At 31.3% G+C, this 23,592-nt stretch overlaps 1 protein-coding gene across 1 annotated transcript; it reads left to right on the forward strand.

Moving 5' to 3' along the window:
- The first annotated feature begins 3,226 nt into the window (after window positions 1–3,226).
- Window positions 3,227–23,118, forward strand: LOC134720692 (sorting nexin-16-like). The gene is made up of 7 exons (XM_063583127.1): window positions 3,227–3,288; window positions 11,697–12,169; window positions 13,846–13,932; window positions 14,980–15,128; window positions 16,184–16,253; window positions 17,070–17,206; window positions 18,664–23,118. Exons 2-7 carry the CDS (start codon window positions 11,720–11,722, stop codon window positions 18,725–18,727), a joined length of 957 nt encoding a protein of 318 aa, XP_063439197.1. The 5' UTR covers window positions 3,227–3,288; window positions 11,697–11,719; the 3' UTR covers window positions 18,728–23,118.
- Window positions 23,119–23,592: the final 474 nt, after the last annotated feature.

Below are 23,592 nucleotides of genomic sequence, written 5' to 3' on the forward strand. Positions count from 1 at the left end.
AAAAAAATAAAAAAAAAAAATCCACTAAAATATCGTTTTATCTCGGCCTCTTAATTGTCAGTGTTATATAAATTGTCTTTCACTGCTTTTAACTAGTTCCTTCACTACTGGCAAACAACTTATCCTTAAACTGCAGTTTTGTCATAAAATATATGAAAATATATTTGCTGCAACTCATCTAAAGCAGTTCTTCTCTACTGAGAAAGGTAATATAAGAAGGTAAGTAATTAAGTAAATTATTTATTATAGTGATATGTGTAAATATGTACAGATATAAACATGTAGTATGATAAATATTAATACACATATCCGACCCAATGGACCTATAAGTCACCTCAAATGGGGCGTATGACATTTGCGCCGATTTTGAAAATTTTCATTCTTTCATTTGCGCCGATTTCATTTTTTCATTTGCGCCGATTTCATTTTTTCATTTGCGCCGATTTTTATATTTGCTCCTAATTAGAATTACAGGTAAGTTAAAACTTAAACATGTACTGTGCATTTGTCAAATCTGGTTATAATTGTTTTTCATCCATGTTTAAGTTAATTTTTATACATATATTGTACTGGAACTTCGTTGTAACTTGATGGACATATTGCACACTGAAACGGACAGAGGAGTCAATTCTGTAATTATCGAAGGCCATATATATCGGAAGGTCAGTGTTCTGAACGTCATATCTTACTTACGTACCATAAAATCCTGTAAAGCCAGATTTACCACGGATTCTATTGTCAAAACACAGATCGAGCATAACCATGTGGCAAATGTCCGAAAGACAGATGCTAAAGAACTACGGATACGCGGTCAACAATGAAAAAAGTCTGGAGATGTATCTTGTAGGCCTTCTTCCACCTTCCAGTGGTGAACAGGGGACAACAGTTATATACAAGTTGTGATTGACAATTCATTACATTTGTACAAGTGGCAAATGGAAGAGGTCTATAATGATAAATTAAAAATAACATGGCTTGGATGGAGAGTTTTCTCATTGACACTCATATCACATCATCTTATATCTATTCACCTGTAATAAAATCAGCGCAAATGAAAACAAAAATCGGCGCAAATGAAAGAAAAAATCGGCGCAAATGCAAAACGCCGCTCAAATGAAATTAGATAATCATAAAACTATTATATCACGTTCCTATATCTTTTGTTGACGTAAGTAAATTTCAAAAACATTTAAACATTAAAATTTTTGTAAATAAAACTTTAAGCTTTAAATATGCAAAAAAAATAATAAGTGTTATATACAGCAACTGGCGTCTTATAATGCACGAACTTAATTTGCTAGAAATTCTTATTGGAGATGTGATTCGATCATTAAAGCGGTTAAGGGTCTCCTTGATTTATAGTTATGCAAGTTTCGACATCAAAGTTATCGACAGGTTGTCAGTTGTATTCCCATTGGCACCAATAGTGCCCCTTTGATAGCACACTTTAAAGAGGCACAAGTGTTGCCAGTAGGAATACCATACTGAAATGAATCGCAGGTAAGATATGACCAAACTCAGAAAAGACCCGTCTAAATTGCATTTAGTTGCTAAATTCAACAACAATTACCGTTATCTTGATGGTTTTTTTTTGTCGTTTAATAATCACTAATTTTCTAAATATGCTGCCGAAATTTGACAAAATGAAGTTACTTTGAATAAATGGCTCTAAAACCTGTAGATACCTACATATCTTGGCATTGCACACTTAGCTCGAGGTCGTGTGTTTATAATGTCTTTACACTCAATCCAAGTTGGATGTTGGTTTCTGTTAAATGTATTTCCATTTCTATCCATCTGAAGAGTTATGTCTTTATACTGATTTGTATGCTTGTTTTATAGTTTGTTCTTATGTTGTACTGCTATATTCCTGTGCCAGGTTATGCCGGAGAAGGATGGTGCATTCAAACGAGTTTACCCCGTCAGTACCTTTCACAATGTGGGGAGTCTGTAATTCAGCGGTCGTTGTTTGTGTCTGTGAAACATATTTTTTTCCCCGTTCATTGATTTGTACATAAATTAGGTCGCTAGTTATCGCGTTTTATTTTTTTAACATTAAAAGACATTTGAAATTTCGGGGCCTCTTATGGCTGACGGCTAGATGCAGTGTGGGATTCATTCATTGTTGAAGGCTGTACGGTGAGTTATAGTTGTTAATTTATATGTCATTTGTTGAGAGGTGTCTCATTGGCAATCATACCACACACTTCTTTTTTTTATTTTCAAATCAACTCGTTAAAAGTAAAATCACAAAAATACTGAACTCAGTCCGAACACAATTCAATCAGAAAGTCCCTATAATCAAATGGGAAAATCAAATGACAAAACATATATAGCGCTAAACATCTCACTTGTATGACAGTCGCATCAAATTCCGTTATATTTACAGCGATACGTGAACAAAGCAGACATGATAAATAAAATGGTCAAAATATTGGTACAGCAGTCATCAACGTATTGTAACATATTAGGCCGGTTCTCGTGGCCAAATAGTCGTTTCGCAATTTGGATGGCTTTTAACGGTGCTGGGAACAATCATTATAGATGTTCTGCTTTATGTAATCGTAAACAAATCATTTATATAAGACATGAAATGTAAAAAGCTTCCTTTTGAAAATATTAAAATTCAAATGTCTTGATTCCTAATCTGGGAACAGTATATCTATATGTATATTTGTTCCTGTCCTAATCAAAAGGCGAGCATATAAATCAACACAAATCACAAAGTTTATACAATATCCACACAAACAACACTTGCAATCTAAAACACATACTGATTGTTACTGATGATTAAATATGATTTGATTTAGAACAAATATTACTCCGCATGAAACATGATTATAAAAATATGTATCTATATACATAGATATAGGAAGATGTGGTGTGAGTGTCAATGAGACAACTCTCCATCCAAATACAATTTATAAAACTTAACCATTATAGGTCAAAGTACGGCCTTCAACACGGAGCCTTGGCTCACACCGAACAACAAGCCAAAACGGGCCCCAAAATTACTAGTGAAAAACCATTCAAACGGGAAAAACAACAATATAATCTTTATAAAAATGTATGATAGAGGAGAGCCAGATACAAAGAGAATAACTAAATAAAGAGATTTTCTAAATTTATGTTTTTTTTAAAGAATATTCCTTTGAGATGTTCTACTGTCGTATAGAGTTTTCCTTTGAGACGGTCCATTTCTATACAGAGTTATTTCCCTTATAATATCCTGCACTTCCGGAAAGATCACGAGAATGAGAAAGTGTAAACAAATAACGTTTTTTAAAGGTACAGTAAACTGTTAGATAGTTCCTAGTGAACATGGTGTTGATTTAAGAAAACAAAAAAGTACATGCATGGTCTTTACATAAATATATATATCTTATCCTATGAGTGTCTGGTCAGTGTTTGTTTCAGTAATACTGAAAATGGGGTATTCAAACTGTTAAAAAACCTTAACACCAACAAAGCTGCAGGACCAGATGAAATACCAACCAAAATACTGCAAATAACTGCTGCAGAATTATCACCAATTCTGACAAGAATCTTTCAGTTTTCACTTGATACAGGAGAAGTTCCACAAGATTGGAGAGATGCCAACATAGTGCCACTATACAAGAAAGGGGATACTCACCTAGCGGCCAACTATCGTCCAGTCTCCCTTACCTCCATCACTTGTAAGCTGTTAGAGCATATAGTTCACAGCAGCATAATGAAACATTTTGATCAACAAAATATACTCTGTGACAACCAACATGGTTTCAGGAAACGCAGATCATGTGAAAGTCAGCTCATCATCACCATCGATCGTATAGCCAAATACCTTTCAAATGGAACCCAGATTGACATCATACTCCTGGATTTTGAAAAGGCATTTGACAAGGTTCCTCATTCAAGACTGCTGTACAAACTCCAATTTTATGGAGTAAGGGGCCGGACAAACTCCTGGATCAGTTCATTCCTATCAAACAGGAAACAACAGGTAGTATTGGAAGGTGCTAGATCTCAACAAGACGATGTTCTGTCAGGTGTGCCACAGGGCACAGTACTAGGTCCTTTATTGTTCCTAACATACATCAATGACATGCCCGGATATACTCAATCAGATGTCCGCCTCTTTGCTGATGACAGTCTACTATACAGGGAAATTAGTAACACCAAAGATACAGAACAACTTCAGAAAGACCTTGAAGCATTAGAAAATTGGGAAAAAACATGGATGATGAGATTCAATCCAACAAAATGCAATATTATCCGCATACCACCAAAGAACAAAGAACCTATACAATACCCATACACTCTACATGGACACATACTCGAACCAGTAGATAGTGCCAAGTACTTGGGAGTTTCAATATCAAACAACCTCTCATGGAACAAACATATCCAGAGTGTTACAGCAAAGGGTAACCGAACACTTGGGTTTGTCAAACGAAACCTTAAAGAATGTACCAGGAAAGTAAAGGCTGCTGGCTATACAACACTCGTGCGACCTGTCATAGAGTATGCTTCTACTATATGGGACCCAACCAACCAAGCAAGCATCAACACACTAGAACTTATACAGAGGAGAGCTGCTAGATTTGTCTATAATGACTACACATCACGCACACCAGGGTGCGTCACTACAATGTTAGAAGATCTTAAATGGGACACATTACAGACAAGACGCCGTGACAACAGGCTATGCATGCTCTATCGTATCCAGAATGAGCTGATAGACATCAACAAGAGTACTTACCTCAAAGGTGGCGACAGTAGAACTCGTGGAGGACACAAGTTTTACCAACAGAGGGTCACCAGTGATGTCTACAGGAACTCCTTCTTTCCAAGAACAATCATGGAATGGAATACATTACCTGCCAGGGTTGCTGAAGCGGGATCAGTTGAAGATTTTCGCTCAGGGCTACAGACAACACATTAATACCAGACTGGACGATTGTACATAATTTTAACCGTAACAACCTGATTTTATTGTAAATACTGTATATAGCCTTAGGGGACTAGATATGTGATGTCACCATGCGTAGTCCCGCAGAGTTTAAACGTTTCATTAAAGGAACCCAACTCTTATATGGAAGAAGGAGAAGAAGAAGAAGAATACGACTGTTGTTTATAAATTATAAACTTTATTTGTATATGAAGGAGATAATTTACCAATGTATCACGTGCTGATGATGTGGTGTGTTGGCTTTTCTATGGGACACATGCACTAGTTTAATACCCTATATATCCTGTAACTCTTACCACAAATGTTCTATGAGATAGCTGTCCACTAGAGTTTAAAGACTGGATACATCTATATTAAACGCTGAAAAACGCTAACCCAACCCCAACACTTTTCAATTTAATGCCGTTTAGGAACAAGACTCCAGACAAATTCCTTATTAGTAACCAGTTATAAAATGTTTAGAAAATCAAAAATGTTGCCTACCTACCTGAATGGGGGGTTACGATCCCGGATCCCGCTTACTGTTTTGTCAGGTTCCTGTATCCCGCTTACACTATATATGTAGTAATTCTCATTTTTTTGGTCGTTCCCTAGGTCCTGCAAGACCTCATTTCTGTTTTCATGACACAAAAATTTACTTTCACATGTCACGCTTATTAAAAATCGGCAATCCTGCTTCACGCTTCAATCCCAATGAGACCCACTTGTATTTTCCCTATTTTCAGCATGTATTTTTTTTTGTGACGGGTAGGTGCAAAGCATAGGTCACTTTACAGTATTTATGAATGAGAAAAACATGATCACCTGAACTTGGTCATTACATTACAAGTATTTCAAATGAGTTTTTTTTCTCCTTCAAAATACTACAAAACTGGATTATGAGTGTATACCATTATTAATAGAAAGAAATCTAGTGTTATTTGATATATTTATCATTGTATTTTTAAGAGAGAAATGGTGCTTTAGTGCACAGATAAAGCTTGATTAAGGTAGATAGGGTGTCTTCCTCCATTTTGGATTTGAAAATACCAGAAAACAAGGTCTAGATGTTCAATGAATGTGCAAATTTTTAGAGTAGTAGATAATTCATGTATAAGAACTTTCACTTCAATATAGAAAATGACATGTTTTATCATATTTATGGTTGTATTTTACAAAAAAACAGAAAACTTTTGATAGATTTTTTCTTCTTCTAACTTTTCAACATAAGGGGAGTCAACTCAAATGCAAGGGCAGATAATTCAGATTAAATAAAATTGAGAATGGAAATGGGGAATGTGTCAAAGTACTTTTACAAAAAATGTGTTAGGAATTTACTAGGAATTTACCTATCTTACAGTGAAGCAAGAAAAAGGGTCCCCATTTTTTCTTTTTCTTAACTGAAAGCATAGTATTAAAGCTATGTTATCTCAAAATTCTATGGTGTACATGTAGTTTACGCTTTATTGCAAAAAAATATATAAAATTAGTCAATTTTGAACACTGTGCAGTGTAAAAATAAGCCCCTTGACCCATTCTTTAAAAAAATTAATTAAAAAGCATGATATAAACTACATTTTGGCAAATAATTAAAAAATTCTTAGATTATAATTCAGACACCCCATCTACCTTAAAGCATGGTTTTTATGACCCATCTAGGAGCATTATATAATATATGTTATCCAGTGGATAATTTGTTCGTCTGTCTTTCAAACTGCAATTTTTTTTTTGTCAAGGACTAGTTATTAATGAAATTGAAGTCCAATCAGTTTAAAACTTAGTACACATCACTATGATATGATGTTTCTAATTCTAATGACAATTTAGAGTTTTGACCCATGGTCCACTGAACATAGAAATTGATCTTGCAAGTAGGGCATCAATGTACTATGAACACATTCTTGTTATGGAAATACTAAATGACTAGAATAAGGAATATCTTGTTTTACAAATGTATATATATTGTGTGTCTCTAAAATAGGAGATGAAATCTGATGGATCTATGAACATTATGTTGGATGCTTAGTATGTTTAGAAGTTAGCCATGGTTATAACATGCAAAATACTTAAATAATGATTATAGGGACTATATTTATGGGACGTCAAGCATGTGTTTATTCAATAAGTGAAATGAATTGGCTTCTTTATACATGTATGTATATAATTATTAGTAATTGGATTAACTTTACTACATGTACTTAGTAATAAGCACAATAAAACATCAAAGGTTAACTTTATTCAAAAGACAATTAATGCAATATATTGTAAGCATAACTTTTAAAAATAAAATTATAATATGAACATGATCAATGATGAATGATTTGAAAAAAAACTATTTATATTTCATTCAATTTTGTTCATTTAAATCATTCAAATATGTAAAAATCGTTTCAACACATACGTGTACATGTATCTAAATATTTCAATGATTTACGTAATACAAAAATCATTCAACTTATATTCTTAAACTCTGCAGAAAAACACGCTATTTATAAGTTACACAGATATAAGAAGATGTGGTACAATGTATGAGTGCCAATGAGTTAACTCTCTCATCCAAGTCACAATTTATAAATGTAAACCATTATAGGTCAAAGTACAGTCTTTAACACAGAGCCTTGGCTCACATGAACAGCAAGCTATAAAGGGCCCCAAAAAGCTACTAGTGTATAACCATTCATAAGAATATATTTTCTCAAGTATTATTACATGAAAAAAACACTTTTATACTTGCAGGTCCTATTAAAACTATCATGGACCTCTGAAACTGTTTTATATTGTATTAATTCCTGCAAAAATAATGAGAATAACAACTGTTTCCTATAACTACAAAAAATATTTTCAACTAGAAACCGTTTCAAAACTCAACAAAATAAAACTTCTGAACTTTAAATAAGAAGAGGGCTGATTAAGTTGTTTGTATAATTTGATGAATTACTAGAGCATTCATAATTCAGTACAAAATATATGTTAAATCAGTTTCTCAAAAGTATGGCTTCAAGTTTTAATTAAATTATAAAAAAAAAATACAATGATTAAACTAATTACTCTTAAGTGAATTCATATGAAAAACTAATGTTAAATTCTTCTGAAAAAAGGTTGCACATGTATTTTTACCAGATATTTTGTACCAGAGGTTGAAAGTCTGTAATATATAAGTGAAATTCTACTTCCATTGGAATATAATGACAAACTATTGGGTAGGTTTACTGTAAGAAAACGTTTTGTATGTTTACTCTCTCTCTCTATTTGTTGATTGTGTCTTTAATATAAAAAGGTAGGGAACATATATTATTAATAACAAACAATTTTGTAAATGGACAGAAAGTGAAATTTAATAAGACAAAAAGTCACAAATAGTCACTTAAAAATTGTTTGAATATAAGAGTAAGTTCTTGGAAATAATTTCTTTTTATTACAAAGAAAAGTTCTCAAACTGAATTGGATTTTTTCCCTGCGATTTTCTGATCTATATTCATTCATTCATTAATTCATTCCCTGTTCATACCCATTTAATTATAACCTACATGTATCAGAGAAAAAGTTGATTTATGTCATGATAGCTGATTTTTTGACATGTTTAAGTGATTGATCCTTAGCTATCTACTAGTGATGATAATCATTTAATCAAGATAAGAATAGTCATCTATCATTTTAGCCGATTTTAAACCACAGCCTTAAGCAATTTGTCACATTCAATGAAATAGTGTTTTTATATGAAATAGAGTAAATGTACATGTAGTAAGTTGTTAAAAAAGTATGATTAATTAAAAGCCCCCCTTCTCTACTTTTAAAGTCAGAATGAGTATTGAATTAGAAGATATATTACTGTAATTCATAAAAACCTTCAGTTTATGAGTCAAAAAGGCAATAAAACGTTTCAGTATAGTAACTTTTAGATTTTTCTGTAGGTTGAAATGTTCCTCTAAATTAAGGTAAACAAAACTAAGTTTGTTAAACCTGTATTGTCATATTGTATAAAAATGTTTTTGACAAGCTATCTAAATTTTTACTCGTTTGCATGGAATCTGAAAACAAATAAGTATATCAATGTGTGGTTGTTTTTACATGTACAATGTATACCAACTGAAATATATATAGAACAAAATTATAAACAAAAACTTGTGAATCATAATGTTTTAAGGATAAAATTGTTATTTTTTCAATGATTCATAATAAAATTGGATATTTTTGAACAAGCTTTGGTTGCAACTTATTCAGGTTAAGTTGTACTCAGAGTCAGTTGTCGATCCAGAACTTTTTGTAAGGGGGAGCTCGAGGGGGTTCCAGGTATGCTTCAGTGATTCCCTATATAATCAACCAAATTTTCCCATGAAAGGGGCCCCCCTGGATCCGCCTATGGTACTTTAGATATTATGCCAGTTGCAGTTTGTACTAAATTGTGATAGAGTTTGTTTGACCCAAGAAGAAATTTTATGTTTTTCAACTACAATTTTGACTAAAGATCTGAAAATTTCTGTCTGAATGAATGACATTGTCTGACATTTGGATACACATGTCCATTTGAGTAATTACTTCTAAAAAGCTTTCATATATCAAAGGCTTACATGTATGTTGGATGAAAACTTTATTTATGGTATCGGTGGCGGTTCCAGCCATTTTGAAAAGGGGGTTCCCAACTTCCCAACCCAGGATAAAAGGGGTGGGGTGGTGGGGTGTTCCAACTATATGTTCCCATTCAAATGCATTTGTTGTCTAAATAAAATCGATCGGCCACTGGTTATTGTTTTTAGAAATCATACTAATGAAATAAAATGACGACTATAATTTTGTCTGTCAGCTGTTATATGTCAATATTTTGCCCATTGGGAGACTTATAACTGATATATACTGATTTATGTGTCAACAGCTGTTTCCTCATGTTACGTATTGTAAACAAAAGTACAAATGTTAGTGCTTGTCTCTGAGGTTAAATTTAGAAATAAAAATATAGAACAGTGCTGTTCCCTTGCATTTTGATTTTGTCAAGTGGGTAGAAATTTTGTGTCTTGAATTAACAGGAGGCAGTTTAAGGGTGGGGCCTAATATGGAGCTTCATATACTGTATGATATTAAATACATAGACAAATGCAGGGGGCCCTGTGCGTCCTGGGTCCCCTTTTGTTGGAAAAATTTTGTTGATTATATAGGGAATCACTGACGCATGACTGGAGCGGGCCCCCTCTTAGGTCAGTCTGTGAGCCCCCTTTATCTACCATTCAGGTTCTGCAACTGAAATAATTTGACTTTTTACAAGCATCATATACCAACGTTGGCTTGCTTCCCTTCATCAACTTTGATAACAACATCTACAATGCTCTATGTTCAAATACATCAAAAATGTTAATTTTAATAATACATTGTATGTTGGTAACTGCAATCGTAATATAATTTACAATAATATAAAAATTGAATTACATGAAATGTCAAATTAATTATTGGAGATACAATGCAATATCAGCCTAAACTTCACAAAGGTAAATATAATATTTGAAGGGGAACAAGTTTGAAGTATTGACACTTTCTATATATATTGGATCAATGAAGTTACACTTGGAATTAACTCAGACAGGATTATATTACCACAGATTACATAGTATTTATTTGGAACACACTTATGAGAGATAATTATGTCAAATGTGGTATTATTTGATTCTTTGAGGGACTATGATAATTGGTAAGATCATATGTTGATGATATAAATCAGGTTTAAACAAGGAATTATTTGGATCTGGAATAATTTTGAATTCTGGAAAATTGATTAGCATGATTAGAAATGTATGATGAAAAATAGGGTTAGCCATATGCGTGCATGGCTAAGGTTAATTTTACTTCCACTATCATTTCAGTATGAACTAACTAACCCCCCTTAGCCATGCACGCATGGCTAACCATATTTAGTTGGGTTAGTTTTCATTGTACGTTTCTAATCAACTTTCCAGAATTAAAATTAATCCAGATTCAAATAATTCCTTGTTTTTACTTTATTAACATTTGATACTGTAAGTCACTCACAGTTGGGATACATTTTTGGAAACATTTTAGTTTCAATTTACCTTTTCGTTCATAAACCAACCTTGTGTGAAATTTATGTATGGAAGTGTTCAAAATCTTCTTCTATACTTTAGTTTTTATTGTTGCCTGCAGTATTTTAATCATATACATTGTAACCTTTCACTCCCCAAAATTGTAAATAACATTGAATTTACAATAACCTGAAATTTGTAATGTAAAATATCACTTGTTTTAGAAACATCTAAAATAATTTCCTCAATTTTTGAAAAATGTAAACAAATAAAAAAAAATCTTTAGAAACTTTAATTGTGTAAGTAATTGTAGAAATGTCATGAGGTCAAGTTTTAGAAATGACTTTTAATATGACAGAGTTTTGTTGTATGCTTAAATTGTATAAAGTAAATAGTATATAATACTATTTATATGTTGTAATGCAAAGGAAAATGTCTATTCATTAGTAACAAAAGTATGTATACTTGAATGAGTGTAGGAACACAATTTAATACATGTTTATGTGTACGAGTGAATTAAATTTTTGCAAATGTAGCATAGGGTAGATTAGAGGCTCATACCGTACATGTGCACAGAGGAATTACCAACTTTCATTTTCATGCAAATAGAATAATAACATATGGTGGGATGACAGATAAAAATTCCAGGTAATATTCCAAGTGACAGGAGAGAAAATTCTACAGGGAAACTAAGAAATAGTTGAAGCTGACATTTTCACTTTCTTTTTTTTTTTTCACAGATAGTCAACTAATGTAATGGGAAATGGCTGAAGATCTTCCTTCCACGTCTGATGATATTCCAAATGGAAATACAGGGAAACCACTGAGTGATTTAGACTCACCAACAACTCCCGATTCTGGTTGTAATTATGACTCAGGATTAGAAAAGTCAGAAATTAAGTCAGATTCCTTAGGTTCTTCTTCATCATTATCCAGCAGTGGCGACGTTGGACATGAATCTACTAATGGACATAAAAGTACACACGACCCTAGAATGAAACCTCCACAAACCAGCACACCAGTTTGTGTCAGTACACAGAAAGGAAATGTCAGATTTGATATTGACAGTCGCCATGATTCTGTGGCAAGTTTTGTTTCTGATTTCAGTAATGACACATCTTATTCTATAGACTCGAGAGATGCTCTTCATCCGGCTGAAGTTCGTGTTCCCATTGTTGGATATGAGATAATGACAGAAAGAGCTAAATTTACTGTAAGTTATCAACTGTACTTCATACATAAAATGGTTTCTTCACATAATTTGAATCTTTATTATTAGTTTAGTTTTATACTAATTTTTGTGCTTTTCATGGGTACAGGTGAACTCCGATTTCAATTGTTTAATAAATTACAAATTTTTAATAAGCTTTAAATTTATATGCAGTTTTGCAAAACCATTAATTCAATAAAATTTCCACGAAAATTCAAGATTTCCTCTATCCAAGAAAAATTGATACCTTCTAATAAACAAATGAAATCACATGTTCAGTAGTCATCTTAAACATATTCAAAAAAGAAAGTAAGATCTGATGATATCATTGATTTAACATAAGATAAAGTGATACTTCTCCTAAATTATATCTATGGATTATTTTTACGTGACAAGTTGTAGAAAACTATAGGTTGAACCATGTTCATTGTATATGGGCTAGTGTTCAATACAAATGTATTGTGGTTTCACTAGAATATATAAATGATATAAATGTACATGTCCCCTTGCATCAGAATCAAAATCATGACATCAAAATCATTTGATCAACCACACTCCAAGATATATGGGACTAACAAAGTAGGTAAAAAGAATTATGATTTCTAAACAATCTTTTTGTGACAAACATGACAAATGCTACATTAATTAAAAGTAAGAACGATTTAAACTTTGAAAGGTTAGTAAAAACATATATGATAACATACTTAATTTTTTAATCAATCTTACACATACATGTTTTCTTGTACATAATCATTTAAGTTGTCATATGTATGATATTTATTCATATATACTTTAAGTCTCATTTCAATTGTATCATTGCTGTTAGCTCAACGCTTGGTTTCTGTCAACATTGGTTAAAAGTTTCAAAATCATCTTTGTTAAAAACATTTGCCTTAACCATATTTTTATAAGATGACCTTTATGATGGGCTAATAAACATATTTACACTTTTGGTATTTAGATGTATTTTGCCTCCAACTGACCTTTATATCACCTCTGATTAACCTTTTGACGTCAAGCAACAATCGCTTTTTAGTTGTGACGTCATATGTTTTGAATCACGAAGTCAAAGTGTGATGTTATGTAATGGCGGACAAATTTGCATACAAGTGTAAATACGTCAATATGGTCACTTACCGTAAATACTACATTGCATGAGCTAAAAACCGATATCAATCATTTTCTCTGCAATCAGATATACACATTGCCTTACCTTACAAATTATATTGATGTTAAATTATCTGTTAGATTTCAGTGAGAAATGCTATATATGATCCGCCAAAAGAGATGACACTATTACTATAATTAACCCAAATTTGAAGAACCAAATAATAAAAAAATATATAAATTAGGATTTTTTTTACATGCTTCAGAATACAAAAAATGTAACATGCATCTACAAAAAATTTGGAATTGTGTATCATATTTCATTAATTTACTCATTAATTTACATGTAAATCACACTCTGCTAGGTGTGAGAAATATTAAACTGCATGCAGGAAATAGACAGTGGCCAATTCAATAAGCAGACTATAAGAGGATATTGTGTTTATGGTTCAACTAACAACCATTTTAACAATAACTTAATCCTTGATCCATTGAACAAGCAAACAACATGAACTTGATATTACATTGTACACATATACAAATAATATAACTGTTATGTTTTTCTTCCTTAGGTGTTCAAAATAAAAGTACAGCGAACAGAAGGTGACAGTTGGTTTGTGTTTAGGAGATATACAGACTTTGTCAGACTCAATGAAAGGGTGAGCAAGAAAACACTTCCTTCCACTTTGAATTATTTTATGCCCCCACTGCTAAGTGACGGCGTCATTTAGTGTAACCCTTGTCCATCCAGTCCTGTCATGTCCCATCTGATTGTATGTCCCGTCTGATTGTAAGTCCCGTCTGTTCATATGTCCAAAAAATTTGGTTTCCTTTCTATAATTGAAGTTTGCCTAAACTAAACTTTTATAGGACGAGTAATTCCATACAGATTGAGTTTAAAAATGGATGGTTTCATGTTTCATCAGTTATGCCCCTTTTTAAACATAAAAATTGGTGAAGTTTTCATTTTCTTTCTCTACCTTTAGTTTACATCAACCATGTGATATCAGTGGCGGATCCAGCCATTTTAAAAAGGAGGGTTCCCAACCAAGGATCAAAAGGGGGAGGGGTTCCAGCTATATGTCCCCATTCAAATGCATTGATTTGCCCCAAAAAAAGGGGGGGGGGGTTCCAACCCCGGAACTTTTTTGCCTTTGTCAATAAAGTTAAAACATTGACTCATGCATATTTACAAGCTGGGGTATTTGTGGGCCTTAGACACATTCTCCATTTATTTTAAATGTAATAAATATTGAAATAACACATGCAGGGTTCTAACTGATTCCATTTTGTGAGTCCTGACCTCATAATATCTGTTCTAATACCAAATAACTACTTAAACTTTATCTTCAGAAGACATCTATTAAAACATGAATAAAGTTGAACTAATGCATTATAAGAACCTGAGTCTTCATTATACATGTTGGAAATATAAAAAAGAAGATGTGGTATGATTGCCAATGAGACAACTATCCACAAAAGACCAAAATGACACAAACATTAACAACTATAGGTCACCGTATGGCCTTCAACAATGAGCAAAGCCCATACAGCATAGTCAGCTATAAAAGGCCCCGATAAGACAATGTAAAACAATTCAAACGAGAAAACTTTTGGAAGTTCATGAAGTTTAGAACTTAAACCAGTACTTGTGTTTACTTATATTATATTGTGTAAATGTACCTTATTTTTTTTGTGTTTGATAGGTGAAGAAGAGATTTCCAGGATTAAGTCTTGCCCTACCACCCAAACGATGGTTTAAGGATAACTATGACAAGAACTTTCTAGAAGACAGGCTGTTAGGTTTACAAGCCTTTGTAGATAATTGTACTTCACACAATGATATATGTAACAGGTATCTATACTGACTTTACTTATATACTATTTCATTCAGTTATTCATATTCTTATAATTATAGGTTTATTTACTGCCTAAATTGAGTCATTTAGTGTAAAAGTGTTACTTACTGGTATATCAGTCATTTACTTACACAGCTGCTTTTGCATAGGTACTATTTCTGTACTTAAAATCTGTAGTACTGGAAATTTACCTTTAATATTTAGTACTATTTCTTTACTTTAGAATTATTGTAATATTTAGGTACTTGTATTTTCCAGTACTTGATTTGTACTTAAAATATTGGTACCAAAAAATTACCAACAATGATCACTGTATTCAATGTTTGAACATCATAACTTTATGAGATTTGAAGAAGACAAACTTTATAAATGCTGAAAACGAAACCATGCAACAAAGAATCTGTAATACTAGAATTTCAAGTACAAATCAAGTACTGTAAAATACATGCATGTACCTAAATATTACAATGATTTTAAAGTAACAAAATAGTACTGAATATTAAAAGTAGATTTCCAGTACTATAGATTTTTGGTACAGAAATAGTACCGATGCAAAAGTAGCTGTGATATGATTGCATTAATTTATATTAAATTATTCAATGCTTTATAGTCTGTACTGTTTTGTTTGTAGCAAAAGTCTTTTTTCGTGTCATTTGAAAGGCTTGTTCTTTTAAAAGTCCTCAGTTCAATTTTTTTTATCAAGATTTTAACAATAGCAAAGCGTACATGATGCTCAGAAAAGGTACTTTGAAAATTGAAACAATATTGGAGACCTGCATACATTTTAAACATGTACAACATAATATTTCACACCCACCTATATTGGAAAATACAACTGCCTTCCATGTGTCTTACACTAGTATAGAATAATGGGAGACAAATGCTTTTACAAAGTATTTTCTGTGGCCAATGTTGTAACTAAAATACAAATTATACAAAGCTATTATGTATAAATGTTGTGATCCAATCATGCTGCCCCCAGTTGTATATCGTTAATCATATTATAGTACCATCAAGCAGTAGTGTTTATTTTTATGTCCATATTTTACAGTAAGCCTGTGAGAGAGTTCTTCTGTTTTAATGATCCCCCAGGGCCACACGACAGCATAGAAGAGAGCAGGGTAAGTTACTCACATGGAGGATTTTGATGGGCAGATACTAACAATGCTCTCCAGCTTCTTACTTACTGTAAATTCAGAAAATATTCCATACATTTATTATTGAAATATATCTATTTTTAGACTAAAATGCAATTTTTTGAAATGTTGAAATAAATCCTGTTTAATTCGTATAAATTAAGAATGTGTTTTAAGTATATGGATGCTCCATCTGAACTATCATTTTCAATGTTCAATGGACCATGAAAATGGAGTGAAATCTCTAATTTGGCATTAAGATTAAAAAGATCATATCATAAGGAACATGTGTACAAAGTTTCAAGTTGATTGGACTTCAACTTCTTCAAAAACTACCTAAACCAAAAACTTTAACCTACCTTGACTAAAAACTTTAACCTGAAGCGGGACAGACTGAGTAACTTAAAACAGTTAATTAAGCATTTACACTATTGTTACATATGATTTTGTTATTTTGATACAGGTATATTGTTATTTTGATACAGGTATATTGTTATTTTAATGCAGGTATATTGTTATTTTGATAACAGGTATATTGTTATTTTGATAACAGGTATATTGTTATTTTGATAACAGGTATATTGTTATTTTGATAACAGGTATATTGTTATTTTGATACAGGTATATTGTTATTTTGATACAGGTATATTGTTATTTTGATAACAGGTATATTGTTATTTTGATAACAGGTATATTGTTATTTTGATACAGGTATATTGTTATTTTGATAACAGGTATATTGTTATTTTGATAACAGGTATATTGTTATTTTGATACAGGGATATTGTTATTTTACTACAGGTATATTGTGAATCACTAGAGGATTCAGTCAGTACCTTCAGAACCATTATGGATGCTAAAGACCGAGAAATAGAACTTCTTAAAGAACAATTAGATCTCTACAAAGGGCAGGTAGAGGAACTCTCCAAAACTCTCAGGTATTGTATTTAAGAATTGAATGCTCTTTTTTGTAAATTTATTGGGGTGTAAAAGCGTTGACCGAAGTACATTTTGTAAGAAGCACGGAAGCACTTCATACTAAAAATGTGCGCACATTCAATGCTTTAACAACCCTATAAAGTTACAAAAAAAAGCATTCAATACTTATAATTACATTTTTACCTATAGATCATGAAAACATGCCTTTTATCAAGTTTTTATTTCATTTACCTGTGCACTTTATTGTGGGACCTCGTGTCATCATCTATGAAAAGTTGCATTGTGTAATGCAATTGATTAAGGAATATCACTAGATTGCTAGTTAGCCAATCAGGATAACGTATCATAATGAAACATACATTTAATGTAATTATTAATTAATAAACAACAGTTTAAAGTACTGTTTGTCATAATGGTATATGAATTAATCCTATAGTTTCAATTTCACACACAAAAGCTTCCTCCACTGATAAGAACTGGCTGCCAGGAAATAGTCCAAAAGTGGTGTTCAACAACAACCAATCAATCATGCACAAAATATCTACCTGTTAATTTCATTATTCCATTTATTATATTTGTTATAAATTTGAGAAAAAGCTAGAACTAACGAGAAGAAAAATCTTCATAGGTATGAACAAATTATGATGTATGTTGCTACAGGAAATGGTATGTACATGAATTCGAATGAAACATCAAACTAATATGAGGCAGGCATAACCTGTGAATGGGGACGAAGTCTGTATGTATTATTTTCTTAATTCAATCATGTTGATAAAAGAAACCGAAATACCGTACGTAACGTTCCCGATTTTGGTTCTGTTGTTAGGGAATTAGCTGTGATGTTCTTTAAGTTATGACGTCATATTCGATGTAAACAAAAGAAACGCTTTCATCAGGTAACGTAACGTTGTTTTTTTCATATCAAACAATTATTTAAATTGAATTTGTATTGAGATCCAATCTTATGTTTTACTAGACTGATAAATATAAAAAAAAAATCAAAGTCTCATGCAAACAAGACAGATTTCTGCGCAAATGCGGGAAAACCGGAACAGGAACTAGATCTGAAAAAAAACGTTAACGATTTTGAGTTCATTAGTACAATGAAAAATTCGGGAAATTTTCCCAGATTTTTTTTTTTTTTTTTTTTTCATTGATTTTTCTACCGTTATTGGGGACTTCGTCCCCATATCAACAAAATTTCAAAAAGACAGAAAGAGGCCAAAATGTGGTCTTAAACAATTGATTAGATAAACAGTTTTTTAGGCATTGCAAAGAAAGTTATTATTTATAATGTTATATATTACAATAAGTATTCTTTATGAAAAGTCTAAACATATAAGACTTTTCATCCCTTTTTTAAGTATAAAGATTTTATTTGGACTTGACAACTTGGTAGTTGTCTCAATTGCACTCATACCACATCTTCTTATATCCATTGCTATTTATTTTTCAGTACCCAGACTTTACATGAAAGTAAGATCAACAAACAAAAGTTAAAGGAATATTCACCCAGCTGATCAGAGAAATCCTTATAACGATCTCTATTTACTGTCTACATTCCAAAAGTAGAAACCACATATCATGCTGCTCATTTTGTTGATTTCTTCTATTACTTGTATGTTAAATCACTTAAGGGTTAATAATCCTGAACATGCATGAACTATTTGCCACTGGACACTAAGCAAACAATCAATTAATCATTAGGGTTGACATCTTCAAGATAATTTTTTAGCCCGGCTCCTTACATTTCGCAAACATACCGTAGTTAAATCATTTTTGTTTTTTTTATGTTTTTTTTTTCATTCCAAGTTAAAGTGATTGAGTATAAAAAAATTATCTATGTAAGAAAAAAATGCTGTAGTTTTGCAAGCACAAAATGTCCAGTAGTGTTAGAAATTATTGTATGTAAGTCTACATATTTGACATCAAAAGACTACATCTGAAATTATTTTACTCTTTTCTTCAATGTTAATGTTAGATATTGTTCCATCAATGATATTTAATTCTTTTTTTCTCACCATTATTATTTTCAAGAATTAAGAATAAACTAAGAAGCTGGACTGGTTCCTAAAATTGTGTGGCATTAAGGGAACATTACTACTTTATTTTTTTATCCTTATGTCAAGGACTTTGAGACTGCTCAACATAATTTATGAGGACTGAAGTTTATGTTTTTGCATATGGTCCATTGATGATTTTTCGTACAAAGTATTCTTTTATTTTTCTGTGCCTTCATTTTAAATTTTCAGAAGGTTGTGAAATAAATATTGACATATATGCATTAATCATGGGCAGTTGTAGTACTGCAGTTATTAAAAAAGAAATGGCATGCAATAATTAATTATGAATAAAGACTGTTTCATTAAAGCATACATGGGAACCAGGAATTATTATATTAGAATTTTTAGGAATAGACAAAAATATGATATTTATTATTTTGAGTTCAGGGAAAGCTTCATACAGATGTGTATAAGATATCTGTTCATACTATTAAGATCAGTCTTCAAGCTTAACCACAAGTATGACAGCCAGGGCTTGTAAAATTGCTTTCAAGCTTGTGAAATCCTTCTTTACAAGCCAACAGAAGAAAACTAAAAGTTTTGTAAAATTGAGCTTAAGGCTTGTAGTTTCAAAAGTTTATCCTAAAGAATGAGGGATACTTTCTCAGTCACATTACTTACATAAATAAAAACCTGAAGTAATCTCTGAATTTACAGTTACCACCCATAGAAGCAATTTTTAAAACTTACTAACATTTTGAACTTGTACACCACCATATTTCACACCTACCCACAACCACAAATTCAATTGCCTCTCTGGCTCTTGCATATACATATGTTTTCATGGAACAGCTCTTTAAAAGTGTGGTTTAAAAAAGGGATTCAATTGAATTTTTCTAGTCAAATTGAGTGTTCAGCATAATAAAGTCCCTATATATATATTATTCTTATAACCATTTTTTAGATAAGGTCAATTTGTTTTATTATCATTCATATTGATTTAAGTAAATGGTAATCTGTACAAAAAATTTATTTCATAGTCGAGTATTTTTTCAGCATTTGTTTTAGAAACTGTTGATAGTGATTTTTTCTGAAAATGTCTGTAAAGCCTACAAAATCGTCATATTCATATTTTTTATAAATTCCACAACAGTGTAGTTTGTGCTTATTTATAGGACAGGGTTTTGCTTTGTATTATTTTATTTTATTTTTTATTTTATTATTAATTCATTGTATTGTTCAGCATTTTCTAATTTATTTTTTATATTTTGTGTAATGTTATAATTATGATTAACAATGCTTGCCAAATTGTTACGCTTTTGCTCATTCCACTGTTTGATTAGTGTATTTTTTTGTGATTTCTTTGTTACTTTTAGACTGTTAATTTTAGATTGAGCTTATAATGTTTGTTAGTAATTGTAGATAGGAAGAACAATTATGTATTCTTTACAACGAAACCTGTCTTTAATGTCTAAATTGAAACCTGTACTAACTGGGAATATCTAATAGTAAAAATGAAGACCTAAGATTTCCAAGTGTCAGTGATTGTTAGTTTTGTTTTAATTTGTTTGGCAAGTGGTGTTAAAAGGAATCCTGATTTACTCATTTTCATAAAGCTCACTCCCCTTCATAAAGTCCTTGAAAATAAGTTTTTAACTTTAAAGACCAATTCCTGTGTTTGTAATTAAAATACATAACTATGTTGGAATGATAATTGACATCAAATTCACATTTTCAGTTTGTGAATGTAATTTGACCGTAATGTCAAGAGAAATGTTACGGTTTACAGTTCAAGGGAGCCAATCAAACTGTTCCTTGAATTTGCAGATTTTACTAAGAACATACAAAAAATAATATGAAAGTTTTTTTTAGAAATGATAGCATTGCTTACCAAGCTAAACATATTTACTTGTGCTAAATTATTCATTGAAACATGAAAAAAAGTTTCTTTAAGTTATATTTATAACTGGAAAATGGCATATTTTGAACTTTTGATACATATTGCTAAGGATATTTTTACAGGCTTTAAAAAAATGTTTTAAATGGCATTATATGTTTAATGATATGTACCGTTACATACAAAAAATATTCATCATTAATGACTGACTTATAAACACATCAAAGAGAATTCATTTCTCATTGTATTGCATGATCCTGTACGGGGTTATGTCCCTTTTCCTGTCCTGCTTGATATTTGTTCATCATGTTTGTACTATGTTTTGTACAGATATACATAATACTGGTAACAGATTTAAATAATACAGTCACATACTTTATTTTTGTTGAATCTAACTTTTGTGAAATAACAAAATGTTGCCTTTTTCAAAGATACTTTTTTACTGATTTTGTCAGTCCATACAGACAACTGATATCTTGTTATATGTTGATAACTTAATACAGTATTTTTGTTTGCCTCTGCCAATGAAAAGTAGAATCTGCAGAATAAAAACAAATCTTCAGAATGAACACTACTGAAACTGTAGTTTATTAGTGTGTAAAACTGACTATAAATGCTATTTTTGTATATACCGTAATAGACACAACAAGTAATATGTGCCATACACCTAATGCTTGTCACAGATGAGGGAGGATAGGACCATTATCCGGACTCTGGGATCGGGTGTTTTTAAGCTCGGTATTTAGGGATTGACACTTTCGTGATCCTGGAATTCTTTTTTTCGAATTTCGGGACCTCAGGATTTTGTGTTTTTAAGTCCGGGATTTAGGGATCTGGTGTTTTTTAAGCCCGGGATTTTGGGATCAGAACCCCTCCTACCCCCTCTCACAGATACTGGTGTTGTATCACTACAATTTTTATGTTTTTTATGATAAATCCAATGTAGAAACACTGTCTCTTATTTGGTAGAAGAGTTAAGAAAATTTCACCATAAGAATGATAGCTTTATTCTTTTTAACATGTCCCTATTATTTTATTATACTCAGAATATTCCTAGTCAGTAAAATGATTAACTTTATTCAACAAAATTTTTCGTAAAAACATAGAACTCAAATAATCTGTTAAAGAACTAAATATTTCAAATTCTTATTTTTCTATTAGAATTTTTATATACTTAAACTTTTATTTCTGCAAATATATTTCCAATGAAAAATCTAGAGGTATCAATCTCCTGCCAAAAGTTGAAGATACATGCTTTATTTGATTTATTTAATTTTATATTTGTACATTTAAGGACTAAGATCTCATTTGACATTTTCTCTGTTTTTAATGTGTTCACATTTACAAAGTCTATCAGAAGAATATGTAATGTAATGTTAGAAATTAAAATTTGTGTTTAATAAATCATTTTTGTATATAGATAATTAATATTTTCAAACGATTATAGTTATTCTGTATGCAAAATTGAAAAATATTTTATAATATCTGTTGATAAAGGAAAATTGGTTGTAGAAATGGCATTATTCTGTTTAAGTTGTTATCTTCTTTCTGATAAACTTTTGTTATATATGAATTGATCAACATCTCAAATTTATAAGATACAAAACAATCTTCAATATTAATTGAACAAAAGATTTCAAACTGTAATTTCAGAAATTAGTCTTTATTCATGTCTACCAAAAAAATTTGCTTGAAAACTGAAAATGCATTTTGTTATGTAAAAGGCTGCTTGCATTTTTGTCTCATAGATGCTTGTGAATAGATACATGTGTAGAAATTGTAAAGATTTTGTAATTTGGACACAAAATATTCTTTATCCCAGAATTACACAAAGTTACTGTAAACATGGCTTTTTTTTAACATATGAATTACACATAAATTAGATATGTGTATTTTTGATTGTGTAAAAAAAGTTACAATGAACCTAATAGTTATTTGTTGCTTATAAGTTAATTTATTGATTATGATATGCGATAGTGATACACGTGTGCAATAAAATGATACATATAAAGAGTGTTTAATTATTCATTATTTATGTACAAACTTACTATTATTTTTTTTACGAACATATGATACCAAATCACAAATATGCCCATTTTATAGCAGTTCAGGAGGAAAGCAAAAAATTCATTGAAAACAGTTGTTCCAAGTTAAACATCTTTCTTATTATCATATTTAACAGTGCACTAACTGGACCTAATGTTTTACCAAATCATGTACACCTTCATACTGCTTAGTGACACTATAGCAAGTTAGATTAGTTAAAAAGTTATGCTCCCAGCAATGTTGGTCTAAAATTTGGGCAAACTTTGGTTAAAAGATGAGCCATTTGTCCAAACTTCACTGAACTAAGCTTTAAAAATGGCCCTTTGAACTTTGAAAGTACAGAAAATATATGGTAGAAGAGCAAATACATAATTCATTCAAACTACTGCATATCTTACATACAGACAGGGTACAACTTACCTTGAATTGTTTTCATAGT

This window comes from Mytilus trossulus, chromosome 6 (assembly GCF_036588685.1).
Source record: "Mytilus trossulus isolate FHL-02 chromosome 6, PNRI_Mtr1.1.1.hap1, whole genome shotgun sequence".
Classification (NCBI taxonomy): domain Eukaryota; kingdom Metazoa; phylum Mollusca; class Bivalvia; order Mytilida; family Mytilidae; genus Mytilus; species Mytilus trossulus.